The sequence below is a fragment of the Falco punctatus genome, assembly GCF_963210335.1.
Source record: "Falco punctatus genome assembly, chromosome: 8".
NCBI classification, from domain to species: domain Eukaryota; kingdom Metazoa; phylum Chordata; class Aves; order Falconiformes; family Falconidae; genus Falco; species Falco punctatus.
This window is the reverse complement of record NC_137588.1, coordinates 2,275,278-2,298,706: the sequence shown is the minus strand read 5'-3', so window position 1 is coordinate 2,298,706 and position 23,429 is coordinate 2,275,278. Positions and strand designations below refer to the sequence as shown.

At 36.9% G+C, this 23,429-nt stretch overlaps 1 protein-coding gene across 1 annotated transcript in view; it reads right to left on the bottom strand.

Annotated features, from left to right (window-relative positions):
• DNAH7 (dynein axonemal heavy chain 7) overlaps positions 1-23,429 on the bottom strand; it is a 112,624-nt gene that overhangs the window by 28,578 nt on the left and 60,617 nt on the right. Inside the window, exons 38-48 of the mRNA XM_080399345.1 lie at positions 20,699-20,825; positions 19,605-19,824; positions 17,780-18,652; positions 16,692-16,921; positions 15,286-15,616; positions 13,390-13,736; positions 12,000-12,180; positions 10,518-10,703; positions 8,268-8,431; positions 1,918-2,072; positions 815-1,005 (exon numbers count right to left, since the gene is read on the bottom strand). Coding sequence (XP_080255471.1) covers positions 815-1,005; positions 1,918-2,072; positions 8,268-8,431; positions 10,518-10,703; positions 12,000-12,180; positions 13,390-13,736; positions 15,286-15,616; positions 16,692-16,921; positions 17,780-18,652; positions 19,605-19,824; positions 20,699-20,825 — 3,005 coding nt within the window. The remainder of the gene's footprint in view (positions 1-814; positions 1,006-1,917; positions 2,073-8,267; positions 8,432-10,517; positions 10,704-11,999; positions 12,181-13,389; positions 13,737-15,285; positions 15,617-16,691; positions 16,922-17,779; positions 18,653-19,604; positions 19,825-20,698; positions 20,826-23,429) is intronic.

Sequence of the window (23,429 nt, the reverse complement as noted above, 5' to 3'; positions counted from 1 at the left end):
CATTAATTTTTGTCCATTTTTCCTGTATCACTTCTCCTTCATTGCTGAAACAATGTACTGTTCCATTTTACTATCATAATAGTTTAAAATGTTTTGATTTCAAGGTTTTGTGTATCACTGTGGTCTATGTTTAATGGAAGTGCAAATTTGCAATACTTTTCTATAAACGGTTCTTCAAAGAGAATAGTAAAGAGGGAATATATCTCCCAAACAACTTCAAAGACTAACCCACGAATTTTATTCTTCAAAGCAAGAAACTACCTTTTTGTTGTCCTAACATACAAAAATAATAGCTATAGTTACCAAATATATACATCTGTAAATATATTTTAGTTATAAAAATGTTTATATTTGTAGATGTATTTATATATACATTTATAAAAATATATTTTAGTTCTAATCAAGGCACAATGCCAGGAATTTCTCAGACTTTTGTCTCTAACTATACTAGAGATCAAAACTGTGAATATGAAAGTGTAATACAGAGTTTGCATGTGAGGTGACTCTGATATTAAGTCCTCGTAAATATTTTTTATTATGAAAGGTGACTAAATAGCATCAGGAGATACAGACTGGGAAGGGTGATAATTAATTAAAGAAATTCCTGACAGTACGAAAGAATGCAAGGTGAAGCATTAGATATGAGAAATGTCAACACTTCTAAGATGATACCAGTCTTCCAGTAGCATAAAAATACCTCCAGTGTTGGCAGGGGAGGAGGAATAAACAAATGTCAGAAATTCTTCCCTGGTTTTAGCCAAGGAACCATTTTAAAATTAAAACAGAATTGTACATTCATTTTCAAAATTCTTACCTTAACAGATGTTTCAGGAAGATAATGTGGATTTCTCAACTTAGTTGTAATGTAAAAGCGGAATTCAGGAGCATACTCGATAGTGGAGTCCCCAAGGCACATGCATATAATCCCTGACTGCTTAAATGTCTGTTTGAGCAAAAGTGGCTCTAGGATAGGATCAAGTTCTTCTCCAACATTCTCCAGTAGCACTTCAAAATAACATAAGAATTAGTAGGACTTTATAGGCATTCATAGTACTGATTGTTCTTTACAATATATATGTATAATGGGTATTTACAGTGTGCAAACAGTAAAATCATTAATTGAGCAATATCTAGAGATATGGTTAATGTTTATTAAGAGTGCTCAGCTGACTGAAAACTAAATCAAAGAAATGTACCTTTAATTTATTTTCCTAACATTATGTCAATTTGCAAAAAAAGCAACTAAAAGGCTATCACCGTTACTGCTGCCAATGGCTTAGAACAGCAGTTTAAGGATACCATTTTTAAAAGGGAAGTAGCAAACCAAATGGTACATGCCACAGAAGTCACGGGGAGTAACTAAGTCTGCTTCAATTTTCACTGTAAGCATATGAGATTGTCAAAATCAAAAAAGAAATAATGGAGAATAAAAAACCCCAAACACTTTCTTTACATGTAGTCCAGTTAGCCACCAAAAAATAGCTGGAGTTGTAGCTATGTGTTTCATTAACTTATTTCTATTTGAGAGTAATAAGACTACTTGCAGTAAAGATTCTACAGAGAATACAAGAATTGCGAATGATCACAGCCTAGCAATCTGGTATTTATACTCTTGAAAAGCCAAATAAAACCAGCATTACTTTTTAGAAATAAGATTATTGTAACACGAAAACAAAGAAATGTAAAATTTCATAAAGCAATTAAAAGTTGAACTGAATATTATATTGTGCTGAAGTAACTTATAACCTGGGGTGATTACTTCAATTACTGTAGTACTAATTTGATTCAAAACAAGAAAATTTTTTTGCTGTTTTCCTTAACTATGAGGTTTGATACTCACTGGAGCTTCATTTTTTAGCTAATTGTGCCCCCTCCAGGCTCTCCTGTAATTTGCACTTTCATTAGCAATTAACCTACCAGGACTGCCAAACTGAATGCAATTTTCCAGTGTTGTAACAAACTGAGGGTCGCTGAGTTTGATTATATGCAAACTATTGGCTTTTTCCATGTTCTTTATCCATTTATTTGCTTGACCCTGAGGATCTATCATCAGAGGCCATCTTCTTGCATTACTGAAGGGAGAAATACAAACTTTCAGAACGGACATATAAGCTCTTCAAAAGTTTACCTCAAGGTACATCTTAAGGCAATTTATTCCCTTTTTTCATTAAAATAAAAGCATGTCAGTATGAAATCGTAGTAGGGCACATACTCAGGTATAATCTTTGATGAATTTAAGAGTAGTTAGATGAATCTTAAAGTTCTCTGTTTAAAAAAAAATAATTACTTTCAAAGAAAGTTCTTAGAATAAGACTCCTTACTTCCTAGAAAGTTTAATCACATTTAATTTTATAACACTTTCAAAATAAAAATATTTTGAAAAATAAAAGTTTTGAAATTTTAAACAATAAACAGCTTTAATACCGTCATATGCATAAGTGAGCATTTTCAAGTGAAAACCAACAGAATTTTCCACTAAAGAGACATTTTAGAGTTAAAGGGAAATATATAAGCTTTTAATCCTTAAGCAGCAATGGACAAAAGAACTTCTGGATTTTATTTTTGGCGGACTTAGTAACTATTTCACAGATTTTTTTACAGTATTCTCTACCACATGTAGTTACATTACCAAGATATCTAAGACTAGTGACACACTTCAATGGTCAATTACAATTACAGCAATAATCACCTAAATTAAAAAACCCACAAACATCTAAGCAGGCAGAAGTGAGAATTCAAAAATCAATGTGGTCCTAAAAATTTGCATCAAGGGGCCCAGTCAGATCCCAGTTGGTTAGGAGATATAATACAGTCTGCTACTGGAAGGAAAAAAGAGCAATATCTTTTTTTCCAGGTTTTTTTCCTGGTTTTTTCCAGGAAAAAGAAATCTTTCAGACTACTTCTGTGGCCTCTATCATCATTAGAAGTTAGCTTTCGCACAATGACACTGGCATATTATTTATCATTAATAATTTTTTTAAAATTGAACCTATCTCTCTTGAAAAATTCTGATTCACAAATAAAACACAATGTAAACATGTCTGCATCTGTTTTCTTATTTTCCTTTAAGATACTGAAAAAGATGAAATGTATGCAATTAAGTTAAAACAGTCTCATTTTTGTCTGATCTTCAAATATACCTCTTCTTAGAAAAGGCGATGTTTTATTAAAGCTTTCCATAAATTTTCAACAGAAGGTGATAACCCTTGTATTAGAAAAAGGTACAGAGCAAGTAGTTGTAGATACAGTGTAAGTTCTAAGAGACCGTGCTTAGACAAACTTCGCTCCAGCAGCCTCGCTCCTTGCACACTTCAGTTTCGAGGCTGCTGGCGGGCAAACCTGTGCGACACGTTACAACCCCCTTTCAAGAGAGTCATTTGAAAACAGGCAAAGCACAGTTTAAGAGAGAAAAATCCTTTACATTCTCTGTTACAATCTCTATTCCACAAAGTTCTTACTAGGGACCAAGCATAGTTGTAAGGCCTATTTTGGGCGTGTAAACGTACCACCACACAACAAGAAGCGTGCAGCCCTCAACATAGGGGTCCAGCCACCCGGGACCCGGGTGCAGGTCTGTGAGGCGCAGCTGTGCGATTGGATTATCACTACCGAAAAAATACCAGCTGAGAGAGACTAGATAAGCAAAACTATGCAAGATCTAGAGAGTGAAAACAAGCTGAAAGGGAAGTTGGTTGCTTGGGACTCACAAGAAGTTATGGAACTTTGGAAAGAAGAAAAAAGCAGAGACTGTTTTTTTTTTTTTTTGGCAACGGCTGTCAGATCTGGCAGCTGGGCAAGCTGAAGAACCAGAACCTTCCAGGCCGCTACAGAGACCAGCATCCCCGATGCAGGGTCAGCCCTCTGGCCAGCACAAACTCACAGTGTTCTGGATGCAGCTATGAGGTTTAGCTCAGCAGTGTTAGTCCTATCATGTACGTGGCTTGGTGAAAAGGTAATTCTGAACTCTGAAATCGTGACTGGTCCTGCTTGCAGAATCTCTGCACAGTAAAATGTGCCCAAATAAACGTGATCCCTTAGAACAAGGAGTACATATGGAGGCAGGGAGCACAAGCACCTCAGGTTCTTTGGACTGAAAATGGAGATTGCAGAAGCAAGGCAGCAGTGATTTAGGAGCACAAGTTTTGGAAATGTACCATGTGTGGCAGTAGCCTGGGATTATACATGGGATGCTCCAGAGGTCCCTTCTGTGTTACGGATAACCACTTGGGCTTGGGAGTGACCATTCACCAGCTGAAGGCGGATGGCTTTCTTCTCCCTTGTAGAATGATTTAGGAAAATGTCCAGCCTACCCACAAATGAAGAAAGCTTTCACAGGCAAAATACCTTGAAAGATTCAGGAAATGCATTTGTAACCCACCAGGACAGGGTGGTATCTAAGCAGACATTAAGAAAATTAAAATGTGGGCTTTGTAAAGTTACAAGTATTTGAATAATTTCATAAACACAGACAAGGGCATATTTGGAAACACGGTAGGTCTAGAGAAGCAAAGAGAAGGTTTGAAATCTCAACATCTGTCAGAGAAGGCAGTAGCATCTCCAGTCTTAGAAGGTGATCTCACAGTAGGTACCAGTGTTCACCAAGGGATCCAAAGCACACTGAAAGAATCGCTGGGCTCCCACATCCCTTGGCGGCTCAGTTGCTTATGAGAACCCAAAAGGAGACCCAAGGGATACACAGCCAGGTGATTTAATTTAAGAGTAAGGTGATACAAGGTGACACAGCAGCTACAAACAGTAAACTGAACACAGTAAACTTACACATCAAACCCATTCTAAAGCAAATTTGCTCATAATAAATTTGCTAATTTTAAAATAGGCATTTAATATTTGAGAAACCAGTAGTATGTATTTCTTTCCTTAATCACTTCAAAGTTTCATGCAGGTATTATTTTCAGCATATCTTATTTCAGACTTACTGTGTAACAGAAATGAAATACTTAAGACTGAATAACTGAAGAGTGGTTCTCTAATAACAGCCAAACACACATAGCTTTCATCAACAATAAAATAATTCTTCATTGATGGGAATGCATAAGCAGTCACTGTGTACATGTTTGCAAATTATCCTTTAATAGCTCTCTAATTCTGCTTTTTTTTAAAAAAAGTTGTTGTTATAAAAAGTTAAGAGTTGCATTTTATATGGCACCTGGGGTCCTAATATAAAATTAATCTGGCCATAAACTCGTAACTACAGACACAACAGGTATCAACAATTTGAGGTAGATTCTATTTCACATTTCAAAATTAAAAGCTGTCATTATTTAGTTTTAAAATGCTAATCATCTTTCCATTAGTTCAAAGAGAATTTTGATCAAAGCTTTATAGAAGTGAAGTGTTAGGATGTACTGCAGAAGTGTTGAATTCATTAACATTTGCCAACTGTTTAGTCTGAGTGATTGAATTTTTAAAGTAATTACTGTATCACTAAGTTACATACAGAATCATAATACCAGCATATATCTTCTGACTTCAATAAGCAGCTTTGCTTCCAGAAGTACAATCAATGCCAATTTTTAAAGTCAAACGACAGTACACTGAGGTCCTTCAGCTAGTGCCTTGTTTTTGTCTTATGTGTTTCGTTTTGCACTTTGTCAGCTGTCCAGTTGCCAAAGCTGAAATATTATCCACATATCTATGCTTCCAAAAGGTAACGCTATAACATACGATTTCAGCTATGTGTGCACCTTAACATTCACTCTGCAATAAAAGAAGTATCCATTCACCTGTGCTATACAACATCAGATTCCTCAGAGACAAGAATTTTCATGTAAACAGCAGCAAAAATTAAAGATTTGTATTAGTAAATTTCTGCAGTAGTGTACTATAAAAAAGATGCATAAATAAATGTTAGGTACACGTTATCATAGACTTGAAAACTGTTAACCTGGCTATGGAAAAGAATTATAAGAATTATTTATTCATTATTCAGGAAAGAGACCCAACAGACGTGAAGTAAATAGTAGCAATCACAAAGAGACAAGCAGCTAACGCAGCGCTGTTCCACAGCCGACTCCGCTTCAGCTGTGCTAAGAACAAAACCTAAAAGCTGAAAGTCAGCAGCAACGCACTAGCAAGCATACTGGGCAGAACCGAGGGGCTCTTTGTTCACGGTCGTAACGAACACAAGGCCAAAGGAAAATCATAACTGCTCGTGCAAGGTCACAAAGCCTAGCCTACTGCGAGCACCCAGCTCTGCGTTTCACACGGCTCTCAGTGCCACACGTATCTCAGGCATCAGCAGGCACGTGAATCTAAAGCTGATCACCAGTGAGCTGGAGATATTTCTAGATGTTAAAACATTAACAGGGTTAGTTCTCATGCTCCACACTGTCATACAACTCACTGATGTCTGCACTGACTGTGATACCCGACAGATAGCAGATAGATACCTCTGCCCAGACATAGTTCTAGTGACTGATGAGAGACACAGACATGCATGTATTAGACCACCACGTAAGAATGTAGAATCATCTTAAAAGTGGAAGGCAATAATATCAGAGTCAGAATTCATGGATCCATGTTTTCTGTCTATGAGGAATTTTGCGATTTCAGAATTTGTTTTGCTTTCCAAATAAGAATGAGAGTATCTTTAAATATGCAGAACTTAAAAAATGTTTTCAATCAAACAATGTGTTACTAGAGAAAGTCAAACTATTTTATGTGGATGTAGCTTAAGATAATTACAGAAGGGAAAATTTAAAAACAAAAAAGGGATTTCAAAATGAAAAATAAATTCTTCTTTCCTTATCAGAACTTTCTTCAACTTGTGATAAGACCATTGTCATACTAACTACATTATTTTAATATAAGGAAGCTAGAATTGCAACTGCCAAGCTTTTAACTATAAATAGAATTCAGAAAATTCCAGCATTCCAAAGATGTAATCAAGTTTTCTGCTATAAATTAACATTTTACTTTTTTTTTTTTCCTTAAAGTTCTTTGAGGACTGGACTAGATGCAAAGACGACTTTGTGGTGCCCCGCTCATAATGCCTGCTAAAGAGGTCCCTACACTAACCCAAACCCCAAAGCTCCCTGCTTTTGTCTAGAAATATGCCAGGCTGTCCTGCTCCAGAAGGGACCTAGGAATGACTGGTCTGTATAAAGTATTGATAGCTAGGGGAATGAGGCCCTGAAAAAAACAGACTCCAAGTTAACAGTACAGATACACCTTTTCACCTTTCATCAAGTATCTAACCCCATATCTAACCGTCACGTGCCAGAAGTGATGTGAAAGCACACATTTCTGAAATCGGAAGTTACTGCACGACAGGCCTCTCCCACCGCTGCTTGCTGAAGCCGCTTAGAAGTACACAGAACAAGAAGTTCTTTAGAAGTACACAGAACAAACGGCAAGAAACAGAGGAAGAAAGTGGCAGGAGCGTACGGTGGGGATCATCCTCTGTAAGAAGGGAGACTAGAAATTCTCTCCTTTCTAGCTTTTTGCACCTCCCTTACTGCCTTCATTAGAAGATATACACAGGCCTTTTTTTGTTGTTTTGTTACTGTGTCCTAGCAAAATAAAAGATTCAGCTCATCAGTGTACAAACCAATACTTCCAAAATGTCAGGGCTTTACATGCTAAGTATGTTACAAGCCTAAATATTAAAATCTCCTACCAGCTGGCAACATAAACTGGGAAACTGTTTATAGAGAAGTAATCAAGACATTACCCATGGTATTTCCAGTGCCATCTTAGGGAAAAAGTGTGGCCCTCATAGAAAAATTAGCAAAATAATCTTCAGTACCTCTGCAGAAACACCTCTTGGTAGCAACCGATGCCAGCATATTTCTTAAAAATTGAAGAGCTTTTAGCTTTTTAAAAGGAGAATTACTTCCATAACTGTTGATTATACTGCAAGAATAGTACTCAAACTTCTATTCCTGAAGCATTTTAGGATGTCTTAAACTGAGCAGTGTGTAGCATGTTCAGGAGAAAAAAAGGAGGGGACGGGGGAGAAGGTATCATTATAGGAATCCATAGGAGTTAAAAAGGAGAGAAGTGAATTCACAGATTTTAAAACTTTACATTATAAAAAGTATTATTAGTATTTATCATAAATGTAAACATTACAGTCATTTTATAACTCCGGTTGTTAAACTGGATATACAGTACAAAACTGTCACCAAAGAAACAACTGAAAAGCATGTTGTAAGAAGCTATTTAATTAAAATTATTCAGTGTGTATATATATATATATATATAAACACATGCATAGATATATATATAGCTATATATTTACTTACGAGATAATGATGCCATTATCAATAGAAAACATGTCAGAAGGTAGTCCAGCAATATTCCAAGCTCTGATCTCCACTAGGTCTCCCAGGGTATTTGTTAAGGAAAAATCATCAGAACAAGGAATGTCTTTTGTTTTACATAGCAATGCCCACTCTTTAGTTTGCATCTAGATAAGAAGTAAAAAAAACAGTATTAACTGAAGTCTGCCTATTCACAAAATTTTCAAACAACTAAAACATTTTTCAACCTATTTTCCTTAACAGTTGCTACATACAAGATCACTGTATTGTCAAATGGAAAGAAACTCATCCTTCTGTATAAAATGTCTAAAAACGTCTCTAAAAATGCCTTCATATACAATTCCTATACATGAAATACACATTTATTTGTATATAACTGGTATCAGAGCCTTGGTATGATTTTATTTACCATTTTAGCAGTAGTCTTCTATACTGTAAAATGAGTGTAGAAGAAATGCACATATTCTAACAACAACAAAAAAAAATAAATAAAATCTTCATTATTTAACTCTCAGGGCACACATGATGAGTATCTGTCCACACTTCACCAAACTTAACAACTTAACGATCATTTAGAGTGGCTTTTAACTTCTCTGTATCATCTAACTCACTACAGTTGTGTAAACTATACAGGTTTGTATAATAATGAAGACCCAAAATTTAAATATGTAAACCAAAAAGCATATTCCACTAGAAAGAATGCTTCTAAAGAACAAAACTGTATAGAAATAGCATGTTCGTAAGAACGGCACAATCTTCTATGAAAGCTATGTGTAAGGTCAAAGAAATATGCTGTGGTATTCTAAACTAAAAATGAGCTGGCAAAGGCTCAAGCCACAAAACTCAGACATGTGGTGTTTAAGGAAATGGTCCCAGAGCCGGACACATCCACAGAGTGCTGAATGAAGGGTTCATCGATTTGCATAAAACAAAGCTGATATTCCAAAAGATGTTGTAACAACTTCTCCTATGAAAACTGCAGGGGGAAATAACCCCAACACAGCAGCAGCAGGTGAAATGAAGAACTGCACAAACGTGGTTATGCTATCCAGCAGTTTCTGAAAAAGATACCTAATGCACGCGTCTGCACAATCGTGAGCGTCAGGACAAGCAACCATGAAGCCACTGCACGTTCATTTTTAGTGAATATCATGCAGATGTCTCTGCCTTTTAGGAATATCATCCGCGCCTCTATCTACACTTCCCTGGAACACGGTTCAGGACCCCTTAACATGTTTCACCAAAAGCACCCCCACCCACCCAAACGCATTATACACAATGCAGGTTATAAGCATAACAGAGAACGCTCTCAAAATTATGTTATTCAGAATTGTAAAAAATGCAGACTATCTATTTACACTATGAACAATCACACAAACTCTTACAAACTCTCACTCTGTAAAGTTTTAAAATAGTAACATCACAACATTGACACTAAGAAGAAAATAATTGCTTGAAAGAACAGTACAAAAATTTTCTAAAGCAAAATGGACAGAGGATGTACATTGAGGGAAAAGTGGAAATAAGGATTATATCAAATTCTGTGTTCAAATGAGGTACATTTTTTTTTTCTCTCTCAATTTTTAGCCATTTTTTATACCCTGGACCTGATTTTCAAAAGAAATCAGCATTGATTTCTTCAGCTGCATTCAGCGGCAGGTATTGGTGTTCAAAAACTTTCAAAGTCAAGGTAACTTTGACATCCAAAATGTGCTATATCTAAAATCAGCTGTCATGTCAAAATCTGTTTGCATTCAGAACTTCCATTTATTTCACTAAGAGTTACAAGCACAAGTCTGCTGTGTTATTGAGCTGCTAGATCTTTTCTCTCTTTTTGTACAGAATTACTCCACTTTCAGAACTGGCTTAATGGTGCTGCTGCTGAAATAGTAGCTAATTTGTTTTTTCTTTTGAAGTTAAGGAGAACTCAGCCACTGAATGGAAGAGGAGTAACTAGAGCCATGAGGTATAAAATTACCAGCAATTGCTTTAGAGAAGGAAAGTAACCAAAGGACTCCATGCTTTACACAGAAGTACTTTACAGTAGAATGATTTTTTTTTTCCCCCAAGAGTCTTGCAAACAAAACTCAAAATCCTACAATACAGCTTCAGTTCCACTTACAAATCCTATTAAAACATATTTTTTTAAATATGAACTGTACATGAGAAAGAAAAAATAATAAAATCTAGATTATTACAAAACACAGGGACAAAAATGACTGTATGTATTACTTGTCTGTAGCTGGATGTGAAGGCTCCTAGGTAAGCCACAATTCCTGATGAAATAAGTACATCCCCGGTCAGAGTGACGTACTGCCTTCCCAGCTCCAAAGCAGTCTCATGCCAGCGAGATTTCTCCCCCCCAAGGCCACCAATCAACCGTTCTGCTCGCTGTAGCTTCTTGCTGCATAAGTCAACCTCAGAATAAAAAACCAAGGTTGATTATATTACATGATCACTTTAAAGACATTTTACAAATATTAAAGCATTCAAAGATTACTTTCCTGTGCAGATGTTTTCTTAAGTAATTTCACCAAATAGAAATAAAATACCTTCTTATTATAATGGAAATGTTTGAAGAACAAAAGCAATCTCAGTACCAGCACAGTAAACTATTCAGTTACATTTTCATCCAAATAAAGGAGTATGGACCAGGACAAAACACGCCATTCAAAACAGCTCTGTCTGCGACATGGGATATACTAACAGTCAAGGAAATTATCTACATGTCATAAGACAAACAAAATGCCTTAAAGAGATCAGTGTCTCATGAAAGTAGGTACATTCTTTTCTGCAAAAACCATCCTTATGAATACATAATCTGCATGTCTATTGTCAGCCATCTTTCCAGGCATGTTTATAATCTAACAAAAAAAATATGATTTAACAGGAATTTAATCCAGCTCTGTTAGGATCCTTTACTATCTAGTAGAGACACATTTCAGCCATGGGATAGGGGGAAAATGATGCCAACTCCTGCTGCTGCTACAATCCTCCCTCTCTCCTGGTAACCATAGCAGCCAATTTACACCACAGTAACAAACTGCCTGTGTAATTTATCCCTCCTTTCTACTTCCAAACCATATCAGGATGCAGAAGAAACACATAAAGAGCTGACTTTAACTACAGACAAGAATTACGACTCCATTTCTAATTCAGATACTATTTTTGTAAAAAAAAAAAGCTCAAGATGATGTACTGCAAATCTTAAAAAACAACCAAACTGAACAAAACCAAAAAAACCCCACCTTCTCAGTGTTGCCTCTTTCTGCACACATAACAGCTATTCAGCAGGCAGAACACAGTTCACCAAAAACATTCTCAAAATTGCATTAGCACAGGAGGCATCAATAAACTTTCAAAACTTTAAATGTACTGACTTGCAAGTTTATAGATGAATCAAACTCTTAGTACAATCATTGAAAATTTATCACCTTACAAGAAATCAGGTACGAGTGAGGATGTAGGAGACGGATATCAGTTGATAAATCCTTAACATCTACATTTTCTATTACTTTAAAGCATTTATTCCCCATGCTCTGGTCATTTATAACTTCAAAACCATTACATTAAAATAAAAACTGGTTATCTGAAAAGTACAGATTGTCAAACATATTGACAGTTAAAAGGAAAAATACCATTTGACAAAGCGGAAAATTTTAAATAACTTTTCTGGTATCTGTAGAACAATGGTTCTTCTTTTGCATCATATACCTGATTTTCCAAGTCAGCCTTCTCTTGTTTCTTGGATTCCAGCGTCTGCTGGAGTACAGACAATTTATCTTGAACCTCCCTCAGGTCTGCTTGTTTCTTTCTTAGGTCATCCATAGCAATTTTTAATTTTCCTTCAGCTTGATTCAGCTTTAGCTTTTTGGGTGCAACATCTTTTGTCACTCTAAATGAAGTCAAAGAAGAAATTAAACATCTGAAAGATAAACACTTACTCTACGGTTACTATTAAAAAATGAACATAGGAAAGGTGAAGCGAAACCTAGCAACTTAGTAACTCATGCAATATTTCATTTCATAATTTGATGGCATCTTAAGACAATTGTTTTTTACTTAATCACTTGTTTCGGTGCTGATACTGATTTATGCAGCTTCTGCACATTTTTCTGTAGTAGCAGGTAACGATTAAAAGCAAAAAGCTTTATGCTTCTGAACTGTGCCCCATTTGATCACAATTGAGAATCCATAATGGATTTGTGCCATTAGAAACACACAAATAATCATATACATTAAGTAACATACATACAGCCAGCTGTGTACACAAAATAAAAGCAAAGCTTTTCACACCCAAGGACCTATTTTCTAGTTTTGAGGGGAGAGATTTTTGTGAGGGGAATATTGCAGGTAATACGTAACTGGAAGCATATTGCTCATCTTTCCAAAAACAAGCAAGAAAATACGCTAGAATGTCCCTGTATCATCTGAAAGAGAATTTCAGAAGTATTAGCCTCGTAATTAATTCCCTCTTGTACTGCTCTAAGTTGCAGATCTCCTTTGAAGTCCACCTTTTTAGTTAATTTTCTCTCTAACATTGTTACTTGTAATGTTGATAGTTGTTCTCAAATAATTACTAATCTTTTAGTCAAGTAACAAAATGTCCTCTCAAATTAAGGCACGCACGACCTACCGTGACTGAACCTTCAACTTGCAAGTTGACCTTAGTCCCCAGTGCTGACGTACTGTTAAATGTGAGTTCCAGGTGTTTCAAATTAGGAAATACCATAAAAAAGCAGCACACTTTTTCAGTGCATCAAATATAATGTTTAACAAAAAACATCCTTTGGGCTTGATACAGTTAACAGAAACTTCCAAAGACTTATCAGTAAAGCCTCTATTTAGTGCAACACTCGAAGGAAGTGAACTTCATTTGCTAACTGAACAGATTGTTGCCCCCATGCCTTCTTAAAAAATTCAGAACTGAAAATAAGGCTCTACATCTTAACATCAGGTACCCTGCAGGAACAAACCCTTTATGGCTGCTTGTTTGCACAAATTTCCCATTAGTAAGAAATAATTTCACATCTCTTTTGGTTTCAAAATAAACTGGTATCTTTAATCACTTTTTTTTTTTTTTTTTTTTTATATACATACTTACTTATCATAAAACTCCATGGCTATGACCCATTCGCACAGACCTTCTGCTGCCGTGGAAGCATTTCGAATCTTGTCTGGTACAAACTCAGGATTTGTAAGATACTGTTTTCTTATGGTAGCCATGTAAGCTGGGGGAATGTTGTCCTTGTCATATTCATGTAGAGACTGAAGAAATCTTATGTCCCCCAGAAGTCTCTTAGCAGGACCCCAGAAATCCTCGATTTTTCTTCCAGAACCTGTTGGATCTGGAATCCTATCTGCTTTGATGCCTTTAAGGATGCATATAGCTTCCATTACAAGCTTGACACCAGCAGGAGGACTCTTCATGGACTTAATCACTGTAATATCCTTAAAAAATAATCAGAAACCCCCACTTTTAGAGCTCTGAAAATAGGCAGATTAATTCTTCTATTATCACAGAAATAACAACTCTTTTTATGTCAAAATAATACATCTCCATATAATTTGTTATTCTTATACTTGACAATTTTAATACAGTATGATCTCAAGTTCATAGCACAAGCCTGCATATTGATTTTATTTTTGCAAAATTTTTATTTCTTTTTTTCTGTTCTTTCCAGTCCTTTCTTTAAGGTCCTATGCAGGTTAAACTAACACTCACATCTAAACAAAAATATCTGAAACCTAGTCAATAATCAGTTTGGATGAGACAAAAAGTTCTTATCTGTAACTCATTCTTAGCTGTATTTTTCTGCTCCTAATTCACTAGAGGCTTTGCACCTCAGTCACAGCGTTCGGGTGTTCCAGCGTCCTGCTCTACCCTTCCGCTCAGCCTCTAACATGGTACTTCCAAGCTTACAGGACCGTATCAGTACTGGATTAGCAGATTTAAGATAACAAGGTAAAAACTACCTTCAATCCAGAACTAAAGATGTATGCTTTCCAAGTACAGAAAATAAATCAATTAGTATTCTGGTCAGTTATTAAGCTCTCTATCAAGCTGAACGAGGGAAGAGGCAGCTAAAAGGAAGCAAACTACTGGGTAAGAGATACTGACATTGTAATAGCAGGAAATGTATAAGCAAAGTTTTAACAACAAATATAGAATAGTAACATAAAATAATGAAATGCTTCTACGCATCTACGTAAAACTAATCAAGCAGAAGGTTTGTAAACTAAAGATTTATGGAAAATAATCTCTCTTCCTCTTCCCAAAGAGTAACTCTGCATGGAAATTCAAATATTCTAAGAGCTTTTCTCAGAATACGTACTCTCGATGAATTAAAGAATTTCTACATTCTCATGTTTATTTTGCCAACGAGTGTTAGAACGTGAGAGCTTGAAAGTTTTAGAAGATCTTGTTTTCAGCAACAGCAGCTGGAGCATATAGTCAGTCCCAGCCTCACTCTTGCAACCCAGGAGACTTCCTTTCATCCCACCAAGAGCAAAACATTATCCAGGCAAAGAACACCTGACTAGCCATAAAACCGAAGGTGACTGCTACACGGTCCTACTCTTACGGAGATGGTCCCTTAACGTGGGGAGACACAGAATTTCAACCTCAGTTTCTAGACTCTGAAAGACTCGATCTAAAAACTAACTACACTAGCGACAAGCTGGCAGGTTCTGAAGAAGGAAGTAAAAATGCATACATCTTCTAACTTTTGAATTGTTGAGTCAAAATATTTTTATAGCTGAATTTTGAAATGTCTAGACTAATATTTGATTTTGTAGTTCACAAAAATTCAGCATTACACCTTTTTCACTAGAAAATAAAGACAGAATAACATTTTGGTTTTTAAAACTGAAAGATTTCAAGAAGTTTCTAAATTATAAAACCGTGTAAGTATAGCATAAAATCTGAAGAGGCAGATATTCCGTGCTTTTGTGGATCAGAATACCTCTCCAGTGCGTAAAGATGCATTGTTAGCCATACCTGTGCTGTGAGTGTGTCAAGGGCAGCCAGAGCACTTTCTAAACGAGGCATGGCTTGTGCTAAGTCAGCATCACACTCATCTTTGATAGCTTTTGCAGCCATAGCCTGTTCATTTGCCACAGCTTCATCAGCTTTCACGACTTTTTCAGTTTTGGCTACTTCCAAAGATTCTTTTTGAATTACAACCATCATCTCATCAACCTGCTTGCTAGCTTCCCGTAACTGAGGTTGCAGAGCCTCCAGCTCAGACTGCATCAAGGCTATTTGAGATGTAGCAGAGTTCAGTTTCTCCAAGCCAACTTCATATCTTCTTTTCATTTTCATGACCTTACTGTAAATAAATAGTACTTTGTTATAAACATTTGTTATCAGTACTTCAACGCTTAATTCATTGGGATCCATTCTTCAAATTTCTCACCGCTCTGAATAATCCAATGCTCTGCCATTCTTGTCTGATTTGCTCAACAACTAATAAACATACCAGGAATTACATGAGCCATATACCCTGAACTATTCTATCATGTATACTCAGAGATTGGGATATAAACAAATAAGTGGTCACTTATAGGTAAATAAGTGTTTGTTTAGCTTCTTGTTAGCAGGAGCTACAAAATCAAGACGGCACAATAGTAACAGACAAGAAAAGGAGAGGGAGGAGGTGGGGATACACTCATGAAGATTATTAGCTGAGGTGAGGCTTAAATAGGATTAATGCAATTGGGAAAAATATTTTTAGCAGCAGAATGTGGATGGCTCTGGGGACAGCCAACAGTGTCAGAATCACGACATTCAAAAGACATTGGATCACTACGTTCAAAACTCTATTCCTTTACTCCTGGCATTTCTTGCTGCAGGCAGTGTTTCACACAGCCTGTTGATCAAATTAAGCACTTGTCTTAACTGTTACGTAGTACCTTATCAATGAGGAGAGGAAAGAAAAAAGAACTTTCCCTCCCCAGCCATGAGAATAGAACAGACACAGATGTGCACACGCATACAGAGGTCCTTTCTGCACAGGGACAGCTGAACCGTGCCAGCAAGCCAAGGACACCCAGCAATTTGGAAGCTGGTTTCCCAGATGTCATCTTCCCTGCATCCTCCAGAGAACCACAGAGAAAGCAGGCTGCATCAATTACTCTGGTAGCATAATATAGATAAACAACATGTAGCAACATCACCAGGGATGTTAGAAGTGGCCTAATGTATATTTTGAGAGCATCATCAGACTTTTTGTCCAATAAAGAAGCATGTGTCCCAAGAGTACATTTTAACCATCCACCATTCTGTCAATTTAAATTAACTAAAAACAATTCACTTGTTTTGTTCAGATTAGCTATAAGAAATAGAAATTAGTATTTTTGAGGAACTTGAGTTCCTCTAGAAAAGGTCACATTATAAATCCTTACATGCGTTTCTTTTCAAGTAGACTTTTAAAAGTGGAGATCAATTCCAAGTATGAAGTAGGTGTAACATAGTTGTGTCTTTGAAGCTCTGCACGGTATAAGTCTGATAAAGCAATGGTAGATGTATGAAAGCTTTTACACATTTCAATACACCCACTTCGAGTTTCTTCTGACATTTCAACATCTTCCAAGAAGCGAGAAGCAACAGCTTCTAATGCATCTTCTGGCCATGTCTAAAACAAATTAATAAATACCTTTCTCTTACTCAGTACTTCACACTCATAAATCTCAAAACATTTTTCAAAAAGGTACATTTACGCCATTTCATATATAAAGTTAGTGAGGCACAAAGAAATGATTTCATGATGAAAAAGATCATCAAATAGGACAATAATAGAACTGGAAAGGACCGAACTACTTAGGGATTCAGTTCAGTCCCACTGTCTTATTTCATCCAATGGAAACACTCACTAAAAGGAAAATTTTGGATTTTCATTATGTCCGTATGTGTGTGTAACTGTCCATGCTCTTCATTTTCAAAATAACCATTAAAGATACAGTACTACATTTTAAAACTTGATGAAATTTAAGTTCTTCAGATTCTCTGTATGATTACATTCTACATCTTAAATATTCTAAGGTCTTTTGCACATAACAGATAGAATAGTTTTATGCAGAGTACTCGGGGAAAAATCTGCTATTCTGCATGAAAACATGTCTGTATTTTTGACAGGTATTTCAGTTTCAAACCTTTTTGGCACCCTAGATTCTGGTAGTCCTGGTAATAGAAAAAAAAACATTACATATTTAAATTTGCCATGTCCACAGTGCTACGTTCATTCAGTTATACTCTTATACCGCAACCAGACAGTTATTTTCTTGATGATTTTGTATTCAGCCTATACCAGCCTTTATTACAGTAAGAACGATTCTAATTGTGTAAACAATTTTAAACATGAGACTAAGAAAATTCAAGATATTTTTCATTGCCAGCTTGAGCAAAAAAAATTACTTGCTACAAAAAGCACTGAAGTTAGGTTTCCATTGCATTTCTGTTAGAATAACAAGTCCAACAAGAGTTTTGGGTTTACCTGAAACCAGTCCAGCGTGCAGCAGCTGACAAGAGCTGGAAACTGACGAAGGCGGTTACGGAAAGCATCTCCGATGGGACTCATGGCCACTACTATATGAAGCTGATCTCGACAGCGATCAACGAACATGTTAAAAAGAGCGGCAGGACTGCCATCTGTCTGTTTTGTCCTGCTCTGTCGGCAATCTACTTGACGCATTTGTTCACAAATTTCTTGTTTCTCATCTACTGCAAAGAGGTTTGGCACTTCACCTGCATTTAGTAAGTTGTTAATGTCTTCTAAGAATGATTCCTTTTTAATCTGTGTATCTGTGAACAAGAAAACTCCCTGCCTTTCCCCTTCAGTAGACTTTCTTAGTATGGCTTTTAAGTCTTTATGCCACTCATTGACACCGTAACTTTTAGTTATTTCAACCTGAAAAAGGCTGTATTCAGCCATATGGGCTGCTAATCGAGTAAGAGATTGTCGACCACTACCTCCAACACCAACAAGGAGAGCATGGCTGCGAGGCTGTTTCAGAATACGGGAAATCCTACAAATATGCTCTATAGCGAATCGGAACAAGACAAGCTGCATTGGCTTTTTGCTTATGTTATTAAATTCTTCAAGGTGACTCTCTACAACTAATCTCAATTGATCCACATCTCTAATCTCCCTGTATTTAGTGTCCTCTCTCTTAGGGTCATGAAAATCACAAAACATTAAGCTACGCAAATCATCTTCTTCCACTCTGCCATCATTGTTGAAGTCCAGATTCTGGAAGAGTTCATGAAAGTCTTCATGCAAGTGATTTTTCACTACTTCCTGGATAAATCCAACAAGCCAAGCTCGGTCAGGATTATCCACCAAGCGATCATAATACACTCTAAGAACCTGCATAATAAAAATGTAGTTCTTTTAATAGTTGTTTCTGCTCCTGCTCCTGAATGTATACTTCTTTTAAACAAGATAAAACAAATACAGTTCTGAAAAAGGCTTCAAAATACAAACTATCTTAAACTTTGCTTCATAGAATAAAACAAAATAGACATTTAGAATTAATTGAAAAAGCTGAGCTGAGTAATATTACTTCTGAAGTAAAGTGAAAATTCATACAGAAATACATACACACACATATATAGATACATATTTATAAACATCACTACATAAATGCATTAAAAGGCTGCTGCAAAGAGGAAGGGAACATGTTGGTCTTTGCACTACACCCAGATAGGACAAGTGACGGGTTTATATTTCAAGAAAGAGGACTGCAGCTGGAACAACATAGTGAAGAACACGAACAGATTCCCTTGAAGTATGAACACTCCTTCATCCTTAGAGAACTGTAAGAAATTTTTAGAAAAAACACTTCAAAAGTTACTGCAGTTCCTTTCTTTATGTGATCCTGCGTTGGGGAAGGATGATGGGCTAGATGATCACCAAGAAAGAGGAGGGGAAAAAAAAGAAAAAGAAAAAGATAGGGACCAAACTTTAAATCACTCAAAATTTCCAGTGACCCAGGACTACTTGCTGTTCTTCTCACTGTTGATTTAGGTTTTTTTGAAGGAAGGAGAGAAGAAATGGAAAGGACTGTATATGCATTCAAAGCAGCAGAGACTACATAATCACATGAAAGTGAAGGTATCAACAATCAAGTTGTCTACTAAGATATGATTCATACTTTGAAAAAGTCAGATTTCCTCTGCCCATACAGTATACAAAATCCTTTCTCAGGAGTGTGACACTAATTCACAGCTATTAGCCAATACGAGATGGCATTGCAAAAAGAATTCACAGGTTTTTCTTATTTATAATAAATATCATTTCTTAGTATTAGGTAATTTACCTCATGAACCCACAGACGTTTTATCGATCCTGGAGAGTCTGTTGTTTCAGGCCTCGACAGGCAAACACCTTGAATTACACGTGAAAAGTCACGGAGATTGAACAAATAGTGAGATTTGGCTGGGGTAGGAAGCAGAGTCTTCATAGCTTCTTTATACACACGCATGGTTCCGTTAATTATTTCTGAAGTCAGTTCTACGTATTGTGATGGAAAGCTGTAACTGACAAGTTATAAAAGGTGGTTAAAAGAACAGAATGATTTTCATAATTTCATCATACTAGCATGTGACTAAATAAATAATATTATATATGTACACTGATTTACTTATAACTTCGTGCCAATTTTTACCTTCTATGATTACACTTCCTCACATGCAGTTTTACAAATCTTATTTCTCTCACTAGATTAACACTGCAAATCAAATCTAGTAACTGTGGAACATGCTGACAAATTTGGCTATGTCACACAGCTAATTATACCCTTTTTAACCCCCTCATTTTGATGACTAACAGCAGCAACAAAGAAGTCAGGTCAAATAGCCCTTGCTGTCTTCTGGGAACTCTCTCCCTGAAAGGGTCAGAAGCTGCCACATCACAAACTTGGTCTGGAAACAGGGTAGGAGCATCTTTTGGGGCTTAGCTGTCAGAATGGATAGACAATGGAAGTTGAAGTCCATTTTTAATAATGGATTTAAAAATTATGCAGCACTGTAAGGCCAAAGAAAGAGTAAGCCTTCTCAAACCAGAAGAAATTTAAGAGCAGTTTCCAGTTCAATTTTTTTAATGACTAACCAAATTCTATTCTTATTTATTATATATCAAAGAATACTGCATTACAGAAATATCTCAGCTAACTTAATTAGCCTCAACTAATATAAACCTCTGTTAGAAACTTCAGAACAAGAACTTTACTATTGGAGTATTTTAAGATAAGCCCTACTTCTGCTGAGTAATGAGTAACTCCAAAAGCACAGGATACAAAAGAGTGTAATTCCTTTTCAAGAGCACTGTCCTACCAGCACCATCTCGGAGACTTCCTAGTACCATAATTTAAACACTGACTTTGATTTTTTCCAATACACAGAGGTCACTTACCATACTGTTAGATGCCAATCTAAGATTCTGGAAAAAATTGCGTACATCGATTCATCATCAAACTCATTGATAGTAACTGTATTGAAGTGTCGCAGGAATCGTGGTGTTACTGGGTTTCGACCACCACCTAAATATTAGAGAGCATTAACACTATAACTAACAGAAAAACTCAAAGTAGAATCGTACAAGCCTAGTAATTTTTTTTCCCTAATAGTCATCTTTGATTCGGCTAGGAGTCTCACATTGACAAGTACCACACCTTGTCATAAACCCAATGAAAGCAGCACGCAGTTCTGTGTCAACCTGCTCCTGTAACCAACAGTCTGTAAAACACACATTGAAACCATCAACTTAGAGATAGATAGATTTGACACTATTTTAACTATGCTTCTGTTATGAAAGAAAACTTCTTATAAACTTCATACCCACGTTCTTGATTTTCAAAGCGTTACAATGAAAGAAGCCTCTACAAGTAACTCTGTATACTTTATTCAATTTAAATTTTATCCCAGTTCTAGAGTTAGTAGTTTGTATGACTTCGTTGTGATTTGGACAATGAAGCTATGGATGGAGATAAGGGGATGTAAAACAGAAAATAACTGGATACTTGCTCTTCTGTTTGGATTCAGGGTTAAGCTGCTGCACAAGTGTGTTCAACCCCCTTACAGCAGCGAATCGGAAAAAAAGTAGCTGAAAAGTAGGCAATTTACCATCCCTAACATCAGGAGCACAGCTGATAGCAACCAAATTAGCACGGGGAGTTCTTTTGAAACACATGACTCTCAGGCATGACCCTGCACTAACGAAACTAAAAGACCCCTGGCCTGGAGCTGCCCCCCCCCGCCACCTGGGACTGCAAGCAGCACTGGTGACTGCCAGGTTGAACCGCGCGGGCACTGCCACCGCCTGCTGAGGAATCTCAGCACGTCATGCTGAACAGGCCAGTTATGCATCTACTCCCTTCTACCCCAGCTAAGGTCATCTCTCAGACACAGCAGTTTACAATGCTTCTTGGAGTTTACATGTGCACAACATTACACAAGTCACTGGGATATAAGTATGAATTTTACCCAAGACAATACTTTCCTAACATAAATTTTAAAACTGACTTTAACAAAACAGCTTTAAACATTCTTCTAAATAGCTTAATATTTGCTTCAATAGTACTATATACAAGTACAGAGTCCAGATTTTCATTTCTAATTAGATTTTTTTAAAAAAATTAACATAGGCTGGAAAGGAATATATAATTTTCTAAGTCCTAGAAGTAGCTCCTTGTACATAGCTACTAAAATAAATTCTTCACCCTGAAGCTGAATTGAGACATTTGACGCAAATAATTGGGACCATAACTTGTACATCTGATCGGTCCATTTTTCACCATTCAATCAGAAGAGGACTGGAACAAAAAAACTGACATGAACTTATCCTGGGAAAGCAAATTTGTCCCAATTTCAGAGCAGCTGAAAGTCACTTCTACACTATCACCCTGAAACAGGAACATGGCATGAAGGATGCTTTACAGAAAAAGCACCTCCAAGAACTGGCTATTTCTGATGTTAAAAAAAAAAAAAGCTGTGCAATTTAAGTTATGCCAGAACATATTACAAGTCCTGATTTCACCTAAGCTTTAGGAAAATGAACATGTAAAATTTTAAAATTATTTCACATTCTCCTCCTCATTTATTCCACAGACTGACATTTAGATCAAGTGCCCTGAACCATGGATGAACACTGCCCCCAGTTTAAAATGATTCCAAGAAGCAGTTTTGCTTCTCTAGGAAACCAGCTATGTGGAACAGCAGTGGACCCCTACCCCACAGGCATGCACCACCCTCCCAAACACAAAAGCAGTATCAGCAAAGAAGAACCAGCATGTTCGTGTGTGTAAACAACTCTACAAAAGAAAGGAGGAAAGTTCAGGGAGGCTGAAGTAGAAAAAAGAAGGAAACCTCCGATCGCAGCCTGACTGCACACTGTAAATGTGCTCAGCTATGGCAAAGTTTTTAGGCGGTATGTGGCAGACACAGCTCTGCATAAAAGAAATTCTGTTACGTGCTTCCTGCTGTAGGGAAGGAAACAGATTCTTTAAAAACAAACACAACTGCATTAAAGAAACATTAATTGTTCATTTCAACTGATAAAATCTGCTAGACAACTTTTTTTTTAACTACATAGCTGTTGTGGTTTAACCCCAGCTGGCAACTAAGTACAGCTGCTCACACACTCCCCCCTCCTCCCGATGGGATGGGGAAGAGAATCAGAAAAAAGTGAAACCTGTGGGTTGCGATAAGAACAGTTTAATAGAAAGTAAAATATAATAATAAGGAAAATGAAAAAGAGAGAGGAATAAAACCCAAGAAAATCCAGTGATGCACAATACAGTTGCTCACCACCCGCTGAGGGATGCCCAGCCAGTCCCCGCGCAGTGACCGGTGGCCCCCACCCAACCCCCACCCCCAGTTTATCTGCTGAGCGTGGCTCTCTGTGGTGTGGAGTAGCCCTTTGGCCAGTTTGGGTCAGCTGCCCTGGCTCTGCTCCCTCCCGGCTTCTTGTGCCCCTCCTCGCTGGCAGCCTGGGGAACTGAAAAGCCCTTGGCTTGGGGTAAGCGCTACTCAGCAACAACTACAACATCCGTGTGTTGTCAACATTATTCTCACCCTACATCCAAAACGCAGCACTGTGCCAGCTCCCAGGGAGAAAACTAACTCTGTCCCAGCCAAAACCAGGA